The sequence below is a fragment of the Nycticebus coucang genome, chromosome 5, assembly GCF_027406575.1.
Source record: "Nycticebus coucang isolate mNycCou1 chromosome 5, mNycCou1.pri, whole genome shotgun sequence".
Lineage (NCBI taxonomy): Eukaryota > Metazoa > Chordata > Mammalia > Primates > Lorisidae > Nycticebus > Nycticebus coucang.
In genome coordinates this window covers 17,031,486-17,051,622 of record NC_069784.1, presented here as the reverse complement: position 1 = coordinate 17,051,622, position 20,137 = coordinate 17,031,486, and the positions used below count along the sequence as shown (strand labels likewise).

At 41.7% G+C, this 20,137-nt stretch overlaps 1 protein-coding gene across 1 annotated transcript in view; it reads left to right on the top strand.

Annotated features, from left to right (window-relative positions):
- The first annotated feature begins 11,877 nt into the window (after nucleotides 1-11,877).
- Nucleotides 11,878-20,137, top strand: part of DDAH1 (dimethylarginine dimethylaminohydrolase 1) — a 128,722-nt gene continuing 120,462 nt past the window's right edge. Inside the window, exon 1 of the mRNA XM_053591583.1 lies at nucleotides 11,878-12,332. Within this exon, the coding sequence (XP_053447558.1) occupies nucleotides 12,030-12,332 (303 nt within the window). The 5' untranslated portion in view covers nucleotides 11,878-12,029. The remainder of the gene's footprint in view (nucleotides 12,333-20,137) is intronic.

The following is a 20,137-nucleotide window of genomic DNA, read 5'->3' as shown; positions in this document are numbered from 1 at the left end:
TTAGAATGGAAACCTCTCTTTTCTTCTTAAAGTTGCATTCTGTGGTCCTCAAGGAGAATTCATAAATTTTCTATAAAACTGCAATTCTAATTTTTCTATATAATATTCTTGCCCATTTCCCCCAAGAAATGTATCTATCATAGCATCTCACAGAAAAACGTTTGCTTTCCAAGGCAATCTCCTTCTTGTTTCCTTTTTTCCCCTACGTTTTTGAAAAATTCTTTCTTTGACAGTCTTTCCAATTTTTTCTCCACTTCTGAGTTGACAGATGGCAGGGATAATTAATTTCTTTCAATCATAGTAAATACATTAAAATAACCTAACTTGACAGAGAATTTAAGCCCATATACTGGGAAATAAAAGCATAAAATATACTAGTAAAGTAAATTATAGACAATCCGTACAGCATTTTTAATTGATGCATATACTAATTTGATGGTTGGGATGTTTAAATAAATTCCCTGGAAAACTTATTAAGTAGCTGGATATGTAACATGTATGAACACAAATTACCATTTTCCTCTAGCTCTTATATACTTATATAGTAGAACCTCTGTACGTTGACCTCCCAAGAGACTGTAACAAACTTGTCAACATACTGAAGTGGTCCATGTAAGGAACTAGGCCTTACTGTACTGATACACACATGTAGTATGTGTTCAGTCTGTGAAATGAGGTCAGTTTAAGGTGGTGGTCAATGTAGGGAGGTGGTCAACTATGGAGGTTTGGCTATATGTGTATCTACGCTTGTGCATAGTGGAGATAGTCGTGTGAGTCTTTAAAGAGTTAGATTGTCTTGGCATGAGTTAATCTTGTTTTACTTTTAAACTACATCCTATACATTCTACATTCTGCTTCCTTCTATAACCAAGATGTGTTATATTTTTGTAGATAATGTTTTGTTAGGGTGGTTTTTGATGCTGATTTTTCAGAATCGGATGACTCTCAAATAAGATGCACAAGGTTATAGGGGACACTCTTACAGTTGTAAAGTCTGCGGGAGAGGCCCGAGAGCAGGTAGCACAGCACCGACAGGCTCCCCCTCCCTGGGGACATGCACATTTGTGGAGCCCTGACTGGTTTTAGGGCTCTCAGGAAGGAGCTGACCCCCAGTTTTAAAACAAAGTGAACAATATCACTGACATCTGGGTTGTGACACAATGGATTTTTCTCTGACTTCCTCCAACACCCTAAACTCCCTTTCACCTGTGTCTTTGTGCATGCACTTTCTCAGTTTGGCATTTCCTTTCCACTCTTAGTTAACAATTACCAGTCTTTCCATTCTTATCTCAAAAGTCACTTCCTCAGGGAAGCCTTCCTGTATTCACTCAGACTTCCGGGTTTATGTGGAACCTGGTTCTTTTCCTTTATAGCACTTCATTCATGAGGACTTAATGATGGCTTAATTCACAGGTGTCCCTTTGCTAGACAGTACTAGCACCTACCACTTATCAGTGAATAGCGCTAGTTGTGTAAATAAGTCTGTATGTATGGGCTTTGATTTTAATTTACAAAAAAAAAAAATCAGCAAAACTTCAGAAAATGAAGGACAAATTCTCTGAAATAATCCCAGAATAATAATGGGACTTGATGAGGAAGAGTGAAACTGATTAATGATAGTAGCTCAATTCACAATCCTAGAATAATAATGGGACTTGACAAGTAAGAGTGAAACTGATTAATGATAGATACTGCTTCTATCAAGAGACAGTTTCTATTTCCCTTCCTTCTGAGGGCAGTCCTGTGACAGCTTTGACCAATGCATGTGGCAGGAATCATGCCGTGCCACTTATGTGCACAGCCCCCAAAAGGGTCTAACCGCCTCCTCTTCTCACCTTGAGGAAACCAGCTGCCAAGTAAGAAGGGAGACTATTCTAAGGTAGCCAGTCTGTGAGACTTAAGTCATGTGAAGAAGCCCTGAAAGAAGAGACCCTCGTGGAGAGGGAGGGGAACAAAGAGAGAGGGACAGAGACGCCAAGGAACCCCGCAGCAGGAGCTCAGTGGGAAAGTGGCTCCTCCAGCTTCAGCTGCTCCAGCGAACTCCATGCAGATCAGAGATGAGCCACAGATGAACCACCTGGACAAGCCCTTCCTGAATTCCTGATCCACCACTCATGGTGAAAACAAAACAAACAATTGTTTTAAGCCACTAGGTTTCAGGGTAGTTTCTAATGCATCGATAGTAACTGAAATAAAGAATAATAACAGCAAATGCATGATAAAGAAGGAGCTGGGGAAAGATGATTCAGGGGAGAAAGTAGGTGATGGGTGAAATAAAGAAATGTGTAATAACCATCCCAGAGGGACGAGTTCAGGTAATGGTGAAGGAGAGGATCTCTCCATAAAACCCTTAGAAGCTTGCAAACTCTCCCACCTTCATTTATGAATGATGTACAATTATAGTGGGGGTTCCAACGTATAGGACCCCCACTATGATTTTATAATAGTGTTGACAAGAAAAGAAAAGAAAAGTAGGGGAAATAATCTGATGCCACTCTTTATGTGATTTATGTATTTTTTAAAATTTTCAGATTAATACAAGGGTACATACAATTAGTTTACATAGTTTGCATTTGTAAGATTAAAGTCTGAGTTGTAGTAGAGTCCTTCACCCAGGAAGTGCACCCTACATCCCTGCATTGTATCCACTGGCTGGGAACTTACCAAATCCCTTTTCCCCACTTGAATTTAATTGAGTTTTCTCTCATGTGAGCCTGTAGTTGTTAATCTACTAGTTCCAATTTAGTGCTAGTATATGTGATGCTTGGTTTTCCATTCTTGTGATACTTTGCTTAGGAGAATGTTCTCTAAATCCGTCCAGGTTGTTCAAAAGATATAAAATCTCTACCTTTTGATGGCTGAATAGTATTCCATGGTGCGTGTATGTGTGTGTATATATATATATGTATATGTGTGTGTGTATATACACACATATATAGTACAATTTATTAATCCACTCATGGATTGAAAGGCACTTGAGTTATTTCCACATCTTTCTGATTGTGACTTGAGCTACTATAAATATTTGAGTGTAAACGTCCTTATGGTAAACTGTCTTTTTTAATTTTTTTCTTTTTCTTTTTTATTTATTTATTTATTTTTTAGAGGCAGAGTCTCACTTTGTCACCCTCGGTAGAGTGCCATGGCATCCCAGTTCACAGCAACCTCCAGCTTTTGGGCTTAAGCGATTCTCTTGCCTCAGCCTCCCAAGTAGCTGGGACTACAGGCACCTGCCACAATGCCTGGCTATTTTTTTTGTTGCAGTTTGGCTGGGCTGCAATTGAACCCGCCTCCCTCAGTATACGGGGCCAGTGCCCTACTCACTGAGCCACAGGCGCCACCCAATGTCTTCTTTTCTTTTGGGTAAATACCTAGTTACGGGATTGTAAGATCAACTGGTAGGTCTACTGTCATATTTTTGAGGAATTTCCATACTTCTTTTCATAGAGGCTACACTAGTTTGCAGTCCCACAAAAAGTGTTCCCTTCTCTTTGCATCCACACATCCACGCTAGCATCTGTTGCTTTGGCACCTTGTGATGTGAGCCATTCTCATGGGGTTAGGTGATACCTCAAAGAGGTTTTGATTTTCATTTCTCTGACAATTACGGATGATGAGCATTTTTCATGTTGGCCATTCATTTGTCCTCATGAGAAAAGTTTCTGTTCATGTTTGTTGCCCAATTTTTAATGTTTTTTTCTTCTTTCTTTTTGCTCTTTTCTTGCATTGCTTGAGTTATTTGTAGATTCTGGTTAGTAGTCCTTTGTCAGATTCATAGCTTACAAATATCTTCCCCCATTCTGAAGGTTGTCTGTTTGATTTGTTGATTATGTCCTTAGCTGTGCAGAAACTTTTTAACTTAATCAGGTCCCATTTATTTTTGTTATTGTCACAATTGTCAGTGGGGTTTTCTTCATAAACTCTTTACTAGGCTGATACAATTAAGAGTTTTTCTCACACTTTCTTCTAGGGTTTTTATAATTTTATATCTTAAATTTAAATCTGTTATCCATCATGAGTTAATTTTTGTAAGTGGTGAGAGATGTGGGTCCAGGTTCAGTCTTTTACATGTGGCTGACCAGTTTCCCCAGTACCATTTATTAAATAGAGATTCTTCCCCCCAGTTTATGAAAGTGATCTGTATTTCTAAGAGTTATGCTTGTGCATTGTAAAGCATATGGAGTTAAGTTACTTAAAATGTGGTGAATTCTCACCAAAATTTAACACAAGAAGGTTCTCATTCAGCCAGGGAAGTTGGGCAACAATTATATTGTAATGAAATTTGACCCTGGAATGGGTAAATGAAGCTTTCCCCGACCATGAACAGAATGTGAAAGAAGGAAGAGACCCAGCTACATTCCCTACTTCTTCCTTCCGCTTTCCTTTCCTCCTTCAGGTGTGAACTCTCCACCACCCCCCAGCAATTAGTAGGCCTTTGAAGCAAGAGAATCATTGATGCTGGCTCAGAGCTGGAAGGGGCCCCGATATCTAGTATAATCTTAATTTATAAAAACTGAAACCCACTCTTATAAAAGGTGGCCTGATGAGACTAGGGAGAGGGGAATGCCATCTGTAGTTTAGATTAAGCGATTCTCTAAATACTTGAATTGAGGTTACAGCAATTAAAAAAAGGTACCTGTCTGCTGAGTGTTCCTCAGACTAGCAAGTAACACAGTGCTTTGTGATCAGAGTGAAATGGGGGTACAGGTATATTTTATCCAGCCTAGTGGCCTCTTGGAAGGGATGATGCCTTTATTGAGTCTTACAGGAGGATTAGGAGTTACCCAAGCAGAGTATGGGTCAAGTACATTCCAGGAAATATAACACCATGCGCAGAGTCCCAAGTAGAGAGAGGATGGGGAAGTGACCAGAATGTGGAAGGAGATAAGTCAGAGGCTGGGGTGTCTTGTGGGCCATGGTAATACATTTGGACTTCATTCTGAAGGTACTGGGAAGCCATTGAAGGATTAAGACAAGAAGGTGGCAGTCCAATTTGCATTTTAGAAAGATCACTTTGGATAAGATGGCTGTAATCTAGAAAACCAATAATTGTGTTCTGGACAAGGTGGTAGAAAAGTGAATGGAGAAAGATGTGTAGATTTGAGCCATTTTAAGGAGATTCATGTGTCAAAACATGATAATCGGTTATGTGTAGAGCCAAAGAAGAAAGTGAAAGATAGTAGATTATTAGCTGAAGCAGCTACCTGTCTGAATGGAAGGGGGGCTGGGTGAGAAGGAGCAATCCTGGGTAGGATATAACCAGTTCTGCTTTGGGCATGTTGACAGTGGAGTGCCTGTCAGACAGCCAAGTAAGCATGCCTTTTAGGCAGTTCTGAAGGTCAGGACTGGACAGGGCAAGACCAGGAATGAGGATTTGGGTGTCACTGGTGCTGAGATGGCATTTGAAGTCATAGGCTTAGATTACCTTACCCAGAGGAAGGGAAATAAAGAAAAACAATGGAGCAGAAGCAGAGGAATGGACAGACAGAAAAAAGCAAAGGAACAGCGGTATCACTGAAACAAAGAAAGGATTCCTGGGGCATGTGTGCCCTAATGCTATGTTAATGCTGCACGGGCAAATACATGATTCCCTGGTATTGCAAAACTGGCATTTTACTGGTTTTCAAAAGGAAATGAAGGGGGCTTATCAGAACCCTGTGGAGCATGTGTGTGTGTTGTGTAGACAAGTATGTGTAAACATGTATGACAATTTTAACTGCAGAGAAATGTTTTTCTCTGACACATAGATTTACTAAAACGTGAAAGGTCTTTTCTCTCAATCCATTTCTTCCTCCACATGCATGCATTTGAATGTGAAATAATCATTTAAAATACTTCTGAAAGGGTACCATTGCAAAAACCTTTGGAAAACTGGAAGGAAAAGATTTGTTAAAAGTTCAGGCTCACGGTCAGCTCTGCATATCACCATAATACATCACAAACTTGTTGATAAAGTTCAATACATTTATATGGTACTTTGTACTTTACAGGATCTTTTGATTATCTCATTAGCCCCTAATGTGGTTGTAATAAGGTAGGTGACCCTCTAGCCTGGAGAAAGAAATAAGCAGAGTATGAGAGGAATATGGAAAGAGTTATAGATTCAGAAAAGGGACGTGTGGCTTGTATGGCAGGAGACAGGAAGCGGAAAAGCCTGGGCCTTGAGGAACCAACAGCACTTATTAAGAGCTTACGATGTGCCTGTCACTGTGGTAGTCACTTTACGTGTTATCTCATTTGAAGGGCTTGGGTATTTTTAGTGGTAGAAATGGGCATTTTCTGCAGAGGCAGATGGATACTTTGGTATTCATCACAATGCCTGGCACAAGAGCACAGGGGCTACTAGTATGAGTGGCTATCATCACTCAATACTTCTGTGTACCAGAAGCAGTGCTAAGACCCTGTGTAAATGCCGTCACATTTCAGCCTCACAACTCTGAGAACGAGGAAGTATAACATGAATTCAAGGGAATGTGTGTGAATACACACCAGACATAAAACAATTGAGCTGCAAATGAAGTCCCTAGAAAAACAAATGGCATCCTTAAAAAGGATGTTAAAGAGAATGTTTTTAAGAGGTGTGGGCAGGGTACAAGGGACATGCGGCACCAAGGACTGGCGGCAACAGAAGCCAATACCACCCCCAAATGGAATAACAGGAGGTAACAGCATTAACAGAACCCAGCCGGGAGCTGGAACCACGGAAGAGGGGCCACCAGAAGAGAATATGGTTGTAGAAGCATGAAGCTGTCTCTAGAACCGTGAAAACGCAGGAAAGGAGCCAAAGGAATAAAGACTCCAACCTCTTTGTCTTGGCCCTCCAGTCCCCTCAAAGTGAATCCCATCGGCCAAACCCAACAAAAGTTGGACCCTGGGTGATACAGTCTGTGAAGGCAAGTTTTGTGGAGCTCAGAACAAGACAGAAAACGGTAAGGCATAGGTCTAGGGCACACCAAGTTGACACAGCTAAATTACAGCTGGGTCAGGACTCAAACTCAGGTTTGTCTAAATCCAAACAACACACCTTATCCACTGCTGTTATGTATTTCTCTCCCATATACGTGACAGGTGCTTAGCAAATAGTTACATAATGAATGAAATCCCAGATGACAGTTGAGGAAACTGAGATCAAGAGGCTATGTGTCTTGACATAAGGAACCAGAGCCCTGGTTACGCTGGAACCACCTCCTGGTCTGTAACTTGCTGCTGTTCATTCAGCCAAACATCACTCCCTCCTTGGATGTAAAAGCCAATCTGCAGCCATGGGTTTCTTCCTCAGTAGACTTTTTTTTGTAATGATTCTTATGTTGAAACAATCATGACTTAGTGTCAAATTGCAGACTTATTGTACTTACTTGATCCAGTCTCCCTCCCTTCCTTCTTCCTTCCTTTTTTCTTTTTTTTAGATAGAGTCACTATGTCGCCCTGGGTAGAGTGCCATAGCGTCAAAGCTCACAGCAACCTCCAACTCCTGGGCTTAAGCGATTCTCTTGCCTCAGCCTCCTGAGTAGCTGAAACCACAGGTGCCTGCCCCAACACCTGGCTATTTTTTGGTTGCAGTTGTCATTGTTGTTTAGCAGGCCTGGGAGTGGCTCGAACCTGCCAGCCTTGATGTATGTGACTGGTGCCCTAACCACTGAGCTATGGGTGCCGAGCCTTGAACCAGTATTTCTAACACTTGGACAATCCTTCTCCTTCAGGATTCCCACCCCTACCCTCATATTCCTATGTCCAGTGAAAGCAAATCTTGTATCTGTTAAAAGGAAGTAAGAAAAGAGTAAGGCGTAAATGCCTTATTAATCCTGAAATGCTTGCTACCTAAAATTGACTTCTAATACAGGTACTAGCAGTACCATCAATGGAAAAGACACACTGCAGTATACGAAGAGCAAAAGAAGCAATTTGACCATAGTCCTGCATTATCATTCACAATTACATGCCTCGTGCCTAGCACAGTCCCTGACCCGGAGCAAGGGTTCAATAAACATGTATGCATCTATGATTACGATTGTAGGTGAGAAGACCACTAACTGTTGGAAAGCCTTAGGACACTCACACAATTCTGATAATTCAGTGGATGAGGATGTGTAGTTTGGCGTTTGGTAGGAAATCACATTCCAAGCCTTTTGTTCAAAACCTGTGAATGGATAATATTTACTGAGCACCTACTAGGCTCTAGGTACTATTCTAAGCACTTTGCAGTATTAACCTTCATATGAACCCTATGATAATGGGTCTGTTATTTCCCATTTTATAGATGAGGATGAAACTGAGGCAAAGACCTTCTAAGTAACATGCCTAAGATCAAATAACAAGGAAATAGTAGAGCCAAGCCTTCACCCACACAGTCTGGCAACAGAACCCATGCTTTTAATTTCACCATATATTTCTCTATTGCTTACATAATGAAAGCTTAGCCCCAGATTTATACTTTTGTTTCCCATTTTTCTTGACTCTTCTCTGGGGCAGAAACCAGCTAGCTGTTTCCCCAGTCTCCGGTTTCCTCTTTTTTCTGGGCCCCAGCAGACATTCCTCATGGTTACTGTAGCTGTGTGACAGAATACTAGCCAGAGGAATGTGAGCAGAGGCAACATTCGTCCCTTCTAGTCTGACTCATCAACCCTTTCACGGGTGGTACTGTATGTTCTTTCCCTTTCTTTTGGCTCCAGGAAGGTGAGATGGTGAACTTGGATGCCATGTGTTGAAGAGGTGGAGCCCCTAAATGGAAGAAGACTGGATCCCTGGATGTTGCTTTGAGAAGAATTAAGAACGAGTCAGGAACATCTGTGTTAGACTTTAGATCAGGGGTCCTCAAACTGTGGCCCACGGGCCACATGAGGCCGTGTGATTGCATTTGTTCCTGTTTTTTTTTTACTTCAAAATAAGATATGTGCAGTGTGCATAGGAATTTGTTCATAGCTTTTTCTTTTAAACTATAGTCTGGCCCTCCAACGGTCTGAGGGACAGTGAATTTGGCCCCCTGTTTAAAAAGTTTGAGGACGCCTGCTTTAGATGAACAAGACATCTATCAGTTTTATACATGCTAGGGTGGTTTTATTACAGCAGCACTAGTGAGTTACCTTAACTAGGACATACAGAAATTGAAATGATCTTCCCCTTGTCCCTTGAACATGATTGTGGCTTTTTAATTCTTATTATTTCCTTCAATTACTCACATCCCCCAAATTATTCAAGGCCTAAACCAAATTCAGTCATTTTCAAGCAACTTTCTCTCCCATCAGCCACAGAGATATTTCTATTCCTCACCTTCCTCTAGCACTATGCTATCTGTATACCTCTCTTGTGCACTTATTATAGCTCCAGTTCTGAATGGCTTGCTTTCCTAGTGAAATTGCAAACTGTTCAAGGTTAAGGATCATGTTTTTACGATTCTTTTGTGACTCTGAAGTACATAACGTAGTGTCGTGCCTGGGAATTTTCAATAAATATTCATGGGGGAAATGATCTTATCAATGTTCAATAAAGTCCACTCTCCTAAGAAGGCAGAAGCACGAAGGCATGTAAACTATAGATTTCTGGATTTTGTGTTTTTATTATTCTTTTCAGCAATATACACATTCTAACACTTTTTGACAACTGCTTAGAAGAGGCAGAAGGCATACTTATCAAATTTCAGATGGCACCAACTACAAGTAATAAATAATGCACAAGATGACAGAATCAAAGCTAGACACGTTGGAATAAAGCAGATAGCATTTAATGGGAAGAACTACACAATTACATTAAAAAAGAAACAGTTATCAGTGTAACTGACTTATTGTACCCTCAATGAATCCCCAACAATAAAAAAAAATAATAATAAAAAAAAAAAAAAAAAAAAAAGAAACAGTTACCCAATTTCAGTATGGAAAGACATGGCTAACACCAATTTATAGGGGACAACTTTCAGGTTTTATTTTTTATTTTTAACATTTTTAGTTTTTATTGATAAATCATCGCTGTGTATATTAGTGCAATCAAGGGGTAAAATGTGCTGGTTTCATATACAATTTAAAATATTCTCATCAAACCGTTCAACGTAGCCTTCATGGCATTTTCTTAGTTACTGTATGTAGACATTTGTATTCTGCCTTTAGTAAGTTTCGCCTGTACCCATTCTAAGATGCACCCTAGGTGTGGCCCCACCCATTACCCTCCTTCCAACCTAACCTCTCCCCTCCCTTCCCCTTCCTTGGCCCTTTCCTCATAGTCTTGTGCTATAATTGGGCTATAGCCTTCATGTGAAAGCTATAAATTAGCTTCATAGTAGGGCTGAGTACATTGGATACTTTTTCTTCCATTCCAACTTTCAGGTTTTAATTGGCTGCTAGGCTGACATGAGCCTAGAGTGGTACTTAGGACTTTGTTCATTGTTCGGCTTGGGTGGTGAGTAGCAGGCAAAGTATTCAGGTTCCAACAAGGCACAGGTGTGAATGAAGGCTGCTCCGCACTGGCCGGTTGGAGGTGGATGGAGCCTCTGTCTGGTAAAAAACAGCAGTAAAGGCAGGAACAAAGCCCAATGTTTTATTTAACCTGGAGTTAAATAAATTAATATATAATAGTAAATAATAAATAATTATAAATATTACATTTAGTCTGGGCAAGATAAGCACATGGGTCAACTTGGTGGTTGACCAAGTTGGTCGTGGAATCTGCCATCTGAGGACACCATTAAATGATTTCTAACACTAAACTAGAACTAAGAGGGCAGCTTGTTCCCCCCAAGAGTTTCACTTTATAAGTAAAACCTAGTAGATCTTAAAGATTTGTTACTTTTATCCCACTTCCCAGTGTCAGGGTCAGAGCGGTCCTTCACTTAAGACCCCCGCACTTTTTCTTTTTTGCAGTTTTTGGCAGGAGCTGGGTTTGAACCTGCCACCTCTGGCATATGGGGCCAGTGCCCTACTCCTTTGAGCCACAGGCGCCGCCCAAGACGCCTCATTTTTGAAACTTAAGAACCCAGTGTCATTTGTAAATTCAAGATATCTTTGGGGAAGGCCAGAGAAGGCAGATCACGTTTCTCTGGGCTCCGTTGGAACAACCATTTTAGGATGCTCAGATAGAAATGCTTCCAATACCCACGTTTCCTAAAACTTGGTATCAGAGTTCTCGCAAGGCTGTAACCTGGGCTTTGGAGCTAGACCACCAAAAAAGTGAACACGGGGTTTGGAGGTGTTAATAGCAGCCAAGCATCTGGAACAAGGATGCTGCTGTAGTCTCTACTAGACAGACCACACAGGAAGAATTGTTTCTTTTCCGGATACCATGATTTTAAAAGGATACAGGAAAATTGGTATGTATCAAAAGGAAGCTGACCAGAATGTCCAGGAGACTTAGAAACCAAACCATTAGTTACTTTCTGGTGATCCCTCCTCCAGGACTGGAGGTTATCAGGATGGGGGTATCAGGTAGCATAGATACTAGAACTGTTTTCAGATACCTGAATGCTGTTTTCTGAAAGAAAACGAGCACTTTTACGCCAGAAAAACAGAACTGGAACCAGTCTCGGATTTAAGTTGAAATTAAGGAGAAGTGTGTAAACCATCATAGTAATTGCAAAGTAGACTAGACTTTGTAAATAAGCGACGTTAATGCTCTGGACGAGCCCTAGAAGCTCTCCAGCTGCTCTGTCCAGACCCAAGCCCGCTCTCCAAGTCCGCGTCGAGGGTGCACCTGCGGCAGAGGGCAGGTACCGTCGGGTCCCCGAGGAGTGACTTCCGCTGAGGCCACCCGCGCTCCCCTCTCGCCCGCAGCCCGGCTCCCAGCGCGGTGCCGGCCGCGGCGCCTCTCCGGGCTGCCGCAAAACCCGGGAGTGCCGGGGTGGGCGCGCGGGCTGCGCGCGGGCCGGCGCCCCGAGCTCTGGGCATGCTCAGTCGCGCGGGCAGGGCTCCGGGCGCCAGCCGCCGCTCCTGCAGCGCATTCATCTGCTGCCAAGAGAAGCTGCCGGGCGCTCGCAGGCTGGGCGCGCGCTGCAGGACCCCGCCGAGGACCCCGCCGCCCCCCGCCACCGCCGCGTCGCCCCGGGAGCCATGGCCGGGCTCGGCCACGCCGCCGCCTTCGGCCGGGCCACCCACGCCGTGGTGCGGGCGCTGCCCGAGTCCCTGTGCCAGCACGCGCTGAGGAGCACCAAGGGCGAGGAGGTGGATTTCGCCCGGGCGGAGCGGCAGCACCAGCTCTACGTGGGCGTGCTGGGCAGCAAGCTGGGGCTGCGGCTGGTGGAGCTGCCGGCCGACGAGAGCCTCCCGGACTGCGTGTTCGTGGAGGACGTGGCCGTGGTGTGCGAGGAGACGGCCCTCATCACCCGACCCGGGGCGCCCAGCCGGAGGAAGGAGGTAACTGCCCGGCCGGCAACGCGAGGGGCGCGGCCGGGGGCGCGCGCCGGGCCCTCCCCGCCGCCGGGAGCCGCCCGCCCGCGGAATCGCGGAATCGGTCCCGGGCTAGTTCATAACTTCCCATGGGTGTGTGTGTGTGTGTGTGTGTGTGTTGTGTATGTGTGTCCGAGAGTCAGAGAGAAAAGTTCATTGTTCACACCTTCCTGCGGTCGGGAGCCTTCGAGACGATCTTGGTTGAGTGTGGCTGGGCAGGTGTGTGGGCTGGAGAATCCATCTCACGGCAGTTTTATTTGTAAAAATTCAACAGCAGCCAAGACAATGCAACTCCAAGTTTCCCTGGGAGCGGGGAAGGGTGGGATGCCGCTCCAGACGTGACACTGACCCCTCTAGGTCCTTCCTGGCGCTTGAAGCAGGGCGGGCAGGATAAATTAACCAACGGGGTGTGGGTACCCGCAGACCTGGGGCGTCCCAAGTTACTTTTCAGGGGTGGCGGGTGAGTCCCGAAAAATGGGACTGGTAAGTGAATGAATGGAAGTGTTTTGCTGGTGAGCTGTGCTGAGTGTGCGCGTGAATGGGCCAGGCTGGAGAAACTGGAATATCTGTGGGGTGTGGGTGTGAGTATCCGTGAGCGTGTTCAATTGGAAATTCTAGTTCCACACATTCCATAATTTTTATTCTCTTTTTATTGCTCTTAAACTCAGCAATTAAGAGCTTTTCGTGTTCTCAAGAGACAGTGAGAACTGTCTTAAAATATTTTAAAATATTGCCGTTTGTGAAAATGACTGTGATTGCTTTAAACACAATGTAGGTTAGTGGGGATAGACAGATAGACAGTGAGATTAGATTTTAAAATGCCATCCGGCCTGGGATTCTTCTCATTGCTAGTGAAGAGCCCAGGCTCAAGACTCTGATGGCCTCGCAAGAAGCTAGTGGTTTCTTTTCTGTCTGGAGGTTCAGGAATTTTTTATTTTGTCTTCATACACTTCACATTGGAAATGCTTCATAGCGCTTATGATTAAAATATGCTTATCCTTGGTTAATGGAATCCTGCATGGTCTGAGAGAATAAGTGTATTCCATTTGTTCCTCGTTGAGATAATCAGCTTTTTTCACTGTCCATTAGCAGAAAACTCAAAGAGTAACAGGTCTCTTTCTTTCAGCCCTTTAATCTCCTTTGCCACACCTCTCCATCTTGGAGTCTGTGAGATTCTCCACTCTTAAACTGATGAGGATGGTAACCCCATTTGAATGCTTTTGAAGGTGTTCTGGGCCATATGGCAAAGCTGTGGTTTGTATTTAAAAGACTAAAATAGATTTCAAACACCCTTCCCAGTGGTACTCATTTGATGGGGGCAAGACACTGTTGCCATATTTATTTGTCCATTTCATTCCATTTCTAGAATGAAACCTTCCTAGCCGGGCGTTGTGGGAGGCGCCTGTAGTCCCAGCTACTCGGGAGGCTGAGGCAAGAGAATCACTTAAGCCCAGGAGTTGGAGGTTGCTGTGAGCTGTGTGAGGCCACCGCACTCTACCGAGGGCCATAAAGTGAGACTCTGTCTCTACAAAAAAAAAAAAAAAGAATCTAGAATGAAACCTTCCACGTTTTGGCCTTCCTGGTGCCTAAGTGAGTGGTGATCTTTCTCCCCTACCTAGATTTTGAGGCATACATTTTAAATGGGCTTCATCCTGATAACAGCCTGGTGTTCACATAGTGTAGTGGATATAAAAATGTGAGACTGCGTCTCAGCTCCACAACTTCCTAATTTCTGTGACTTTTGAAGAAGTGTCTCTTGCCTCAGTTTTCTCATCTATAAGGTGGGCATAATAATACCTGTATTGCAAAGTTTTTGTAATAAGTTTATTGATCTGAAAACCATAGGAGAGGACATTTAATGAATGTTGACTCTTATTATTCATTTAACAATGGGTCATAGAAGATTTACCCCTTTAATAAGAAGTCAACTATATGCTGACGTAGTTAGTCATATTTCCCTTTTCTGGGGTGAAGGGGAGCCATCTTCAATCCTTAGATTATGTCCTAATCTGACCTGTGATTCTGCCTCCCAGCTTGGGTATCTTCCTGGTTGTGTGCTCTCTCCCCAAAGTGCCTTTCCCATTTTTCTCAACCAGTCTGGGTCACCAGGATAACAGACCTTTTAGGCAGGTAAAGGGATCAGGCAGTCTGATGATTCGAGAAGCTTCTGGAGAGCAGGGCCATGCAGGACAATGGTCTTTGAAATCTCTCACAGTGCCAGCTCACTGCCTTGGTAAGTGTGTTAATGCTTGTTGAATGAATGAATGAATGAAATGCTAATACAGACAGGCTGGTAGTTACTTCAGGGTCCTCTTTGAATTGGTGTACGTATTTTTATATAATACCTGCCTTCCTAACTGCAAAAATCTATAGCAGCCAAGAAATTATTTTAAAATTATCATCACTGATCTCCTTTTCTCCATTCCCCTCATTTTCCATTCTATACCCACGTTATGGCCAAGCTAGTCTTTTAAAAATTCAGATCTGACCCTGTCTCTCTGACTAGAATTCTTGAAGGGCTCCTATTGTGCTGAGATAAAGCCATCGAGCTGCCTTTCTAGCTTCAGCTTCATCTCTGACCCCACCTCAAGCACCCCCCACCCTTGGCACAAGCCAGGTTCTCTCACTCTAGCTCACCACACTACTGCTTTTCTGGATACACGTTGTTTTCTTTGTCTGGGACACTCTTCCTTCTCTTTCTCTGCCCTTTAACTTGGCTGTTCCTATCCATGCTTCAGTTTTCAGCTTACTGTTATCATTAATATTATTAATTAATTTTTACTGGGTGCTTGCCACTTGCCACACACTGTGCCAGATTTATGACATGAATTTCACTGATGCTCACCTCAATTCTTCATGCTCAATATTATTATTTTAAAGTTGATAAAATAGGCTTAGAGAGGTTAAATAAATTGATGTAAAGCTATAAGGTGGAACCAGTAAAACCAGGATTTGAAATCAGGTTTGGAGAACTACAAAGCTCTAATCCCACCCACCGTGATATTAGATATCACCTTCCCTAGAATTTGTATTTCTTTATGAGTTCCTGAAACTCCCTATATTTCCTTTTATATCAACATACCATATAATTGCCTGTTTACCTTTCTGTATCACCCATTATTATGTAGACTATCAGGGCAGAGATCATATCTTCGTTGCTCAACATTTTATTCCCCCTGTCCCCCACCTTACACACAAAAGGCAGGCAACAATCATTTTGTTGAATAAACGGTCCTTGACCTTAGGCCTCCTTCCTCATGACGTATTTGGTATTTTGCAAGCATTCTCCATCAGTGGAGGCCCAAAAGATTTTATTGTGAATATGGGTGGTTTATAGCTGTTTCTCTCTTCCCTTCCCCTTCCCTGTTCCTGTCTTTGACTCTTGTTTTTGTTTTTATTTGTTTTTATAAAAATATTGAGAAGTTCCTTCTTAATCAAAGCATCACGCTGTATGTAATGACTTTTCTTCCTTGGAATTGGAGAAAGCGTTCCTGGGAAAGCTCTTTGTTTGCCTCAGTGTGGCCTTGAAAATGAATGAAACGTAGACCCTCTGTGCAGGAAGCTGAAGTTTCAGAGAAAGAAACTGTGTACACAGATAGTCAGGAAATTACGCTAATGGTCAACAACTCTGTGTCTTCAGGACTATGAGTAATTTTAATATATTTAATATTTTGAAGACAAATCAGCCTTGAGAAGCCTATCATATTTTAAATGAATCCAACTTGCTTTTTAGGGGAAAAAGTCAACTTCTAATGTCAAAGTACTATCAACAAATTATCTAAAAGCTGAGGGAGAGCAAGTGACAGGGTTGAGGTTATTTGAAAAAGTAATTAACAACTTTTGTGTTGGTAATGCATGCCTACAGTACCAAATTCAGAAGGTACAAGAGGATGTGCAGTGAAAAAATGTCCCCCGATCCCTGACTAACCTCTTGCACTTGGCTGTCCAGTTCCCCTCTTTAGGGGCAGCTACTAATACCATTTTCTTTCTTTCTGTTTTTTTCTTTTTTTTGGCCAGGGGCTGGGTTTGAACCCACCACCTCCAGTATATGGGGCCAGCGCCCTATTCCTTTGAGCCACAGGCACCATCCCTAATGCCATTTTCTTGAGTTTCTTTCCAGAAGGTTTTTACTACCTAATGATTAACTGACAACGCTTACTTAAGCAAAACTGAAACATATTCTGTGCTCCTTTGTCCCTTTTTGAGAGTAATTTTATCCTTTCCTAGGTAGAGCATTTTCACAAAGTGAAATGCTATTGCACAAAGTGAAAATAGCTTTAATTATTCTTTCCTTGAGCTTCTGCTTTTTTAGGAACCTCTTCAGGAAGAAGTCAATGCTTTGCAGAGGGTAATAAATTCCTTAAGTAGAATTAGGCATCAAGTGGGGGAATGTGGGCACAAACGGATGGGTGGGCTATGTATAATAGGATAGACCTTCCCTTTCTATTAGGGCGCTCAACTATTAGGACCTACGTAATTTGGGCACATAAAATATGAACATAATTGCACTTTTTCCTAACCAGAGAATAAAAAGCACAATTATGTTGATCCCAGGGGCAAGGTGAACATCAAGATCATGTCTAATAGCAGTAGCTAACAAATTCCACTTCCTGGACTGCATGTGCAAATCTTAAAGCATGGAAACATCATTAGTTCTTTTAAAATAAAAGGAAGTGGAAGCTCAGGTAACTGAGGTTAAGTAACTTGTCCAAAGTCACACATAGCTAATCAGTTGTGGAAAATGAGGGTTTTATGAAAATGTGAAGGTCATTTTTGCTTGTCACCAGTTGTAGTTAATCCTAACAGAACGTTAAATCAATACCTAATACATTAAATCAACACATAATAGAATAATTACTTGGATCCCATTATACACATTAACGATATACAACCTAACTTGGATCTTAACTAAGTGAATCATTTTACTTCCATTTTCTCCTAAATGAGAGTAGGATCTTTTCATTTTAGTTAAAAGACATTAATTCAATCATTTACATAAACCCTGCCAAATAGCAGAGGCACAGTTTGTGCATAATTGTCTCTTATTTACCAGGAGAGTAGATGATTGCTTTTTTAAATGCACACACTTCCTGAAATTTCTGTTTAGTTTCAAGTGAGAAAACTGCCTTAAGCCATTATTAGAAATTACTGTAACTCTCTCCAAGATGGAAAATGAATGTGCTGAAGGCTCTTCACACAACAGCAGATTAACAGTTCTTGATAAACCATCACCTCCAACTAGTTAGAACAACTGCTTCTTTTCAGGATGTTTCTTTTTTATGTTTTCTACGTGGCCTTGGCAGTAACATTTAGAAATTGATGTGTTCAGGAGACTGGGACACGGCCAACAATGTAATCTGTTCCCGTACAGTTGATCTTGAAAGCCTTAAAAATAAAGAACGAAATGATGAGTAGGGAGTGACTTCTATTAGATATCGTTAGCTAAAAATGAGCTTTCTAAAGAGATTCTTAGTATCATGAGAGTATCATTATAAGGCTAAGAAGACAGGGCCGGATCCCTTGTAATTCAGTCATGCTGGAAAATTGCTTTTTGTGTATTTGAATTCTTATTAAGCTCAGATTTTTTTCAAAATTAGTTTTTATTATAGTAATGGCTAGTATCCATCCATTAATATAAACCACAAGCAAATCTGCTTAAGACTTTTCAGCAAACACATTTTCTTTCCACTTCCTTTATGTTGTAAGTAAATTATTGTGGCATATTATAAATCTCAATATAAAGATGGAGATGAATGTTTTAAAAAATATGTACTAGCTATTATTTATGTTATGGGATATTTTTGTTATTAAAATCTGTAACCACTTCAGAAGCTTCATTTTCTGGCTGGAGATCCATATAGTGCTCATTCTCCTTATCAAGGGGTGTCATAATTAAAGATAAAATCTAGGTGAAAGAAAGTTTTCAGTAGTATCTTATGTTGTAAGTAAATTACACTGTGAACAACACAGTGCATTGTTCACCCTAGATAGGCTATAAATATTTATTGACCAGATATGGATCCCCTGATGTTTCATGACAATATCCACCTGACCTTTGAAGTTAGTTTCCATTGTTTTCCCTGAACTGATATTAAGTTTTCAAATTGTCAGACTCCCCAGCTCATTTCATAAACAGAACTTATCATCTAAGTGGACAGGCAGGAGGAATCTCAAACAACAAATCTCATTAAAAACGTGTGCGTGCAATGCCTCCTCGTGCACTTTGGCGTTATACAATAATTTAATAACGTGCGTTGTCTTCCTGAAGGAGTGGTAGCAGCACTAGAAAAGAATAAACAACCAGACTGTTTCTGAATGTCTGGATCATCCAAGCAGGTACGACAAGAGAAATCAGCCCGGCGGAGTCCAAAGATAAAGTTGGTTTGATTTTGTCCAACAAATCAATGTAGACAAGAACCTGATTTAGTTTAGGTTAGCAACTTAATGGGAATATAATATTGAATCTGCTTATGCACCTAAGTGAGCTTATAGGGTGAGCTGTTATTCCAGTGAAGATGTATACATCAGTATTTTGCTTGATTTGAATATATGTAAATAAACCTTTGTCTTATTTAAAAAAAAAAAAAACCTTTTTCCTTGATTCTTTTGTTCTTATTTTAAGAATTATTAAGGTTTTCTAATTTTTGTGCAGCATTAATTGTATGTCCCGTGATTGTGTTAAAAATGACGTTGCTTTTTTGAAAGTAAAAGGGTAATAGTTGCATCACTCATATATGTTTGTGCATTCAGCAGCTGTCTAGTAGGTAGTAGACCCAATGTTTGATGCTATGGAGATGCAAATGAATTAGATACCTTTACTTCCCTGGAGGACCTCACAGTCCCGCTGGAGAGGCCAACCAATGACAGACACTTGCAGAACAGACAGAGGGACAGATTTTATGACAGAGCTCTGTCTTCTGATATGGGAGGTCAAGGAGGTGGGGTGACCCACACCAGGGCTTCCCAGAAGGAGTGATTATTGAAGGGGTAATTAACCAGGGGAAGGCAGAGAGGAGATCCTTGATCTGGAGAGTATGATGAAGTAGGATCAATGTGATAGTCCAGTGCAAATTAATTTCATTCATGTTGAGAAAGATGCAGGATTGAAAAAAGCTCATCTGTTCATATTCCTGATTCCAAGTTCACCAATACAACCACATCTATATTTCTTGTTTTGGTGGGTAGAGAGATTTGGCCACCTATTATACCTCATTTCTAAGTGCACTTCCCTCTTGTCTCTTGCCCACATACTCCATAAGGGTTTGGCACCTCTTCTAAGATTCTTGACCTGCACAAGAATCTTAGAAGAATAATGGGAATAATGTAGCCCACTCTAGAGTGAACTAAAGTCTACTTCAAGTGTGAGGCTAATTTCTCAAGGTTAGCATTTAGATTTTGGCAAGGTCCTTTTTTTTTTTTTTTTGGTTCTGTAAGTTATCAGTGTTTTCCTGGCTAAACTTGACCCATAATTTGCCATACTAGAATGTACCAGGCTGGCATCATGCAGTATGATTATGTACAGATGCTCTTTGACTTACAAGAGGGTTATATCCTGATAAACCTATCACAAGTTGAAAATATCATAAGCCCAAAAATGCATTTAACACACATAACCTACTGAACATCAAAGTTTAGCCTAGCCTGTCTTTTTTTTTTACAACCTCAAACTCTTGGGCTTAAGCGATTCTCTTGCCTCAGCCTCCTGAGTAGCTGGGACTACAAGGGCCCACCTCAACACCCGGCTATTTTTTTGTTGCAGTTGTCATTGTTGA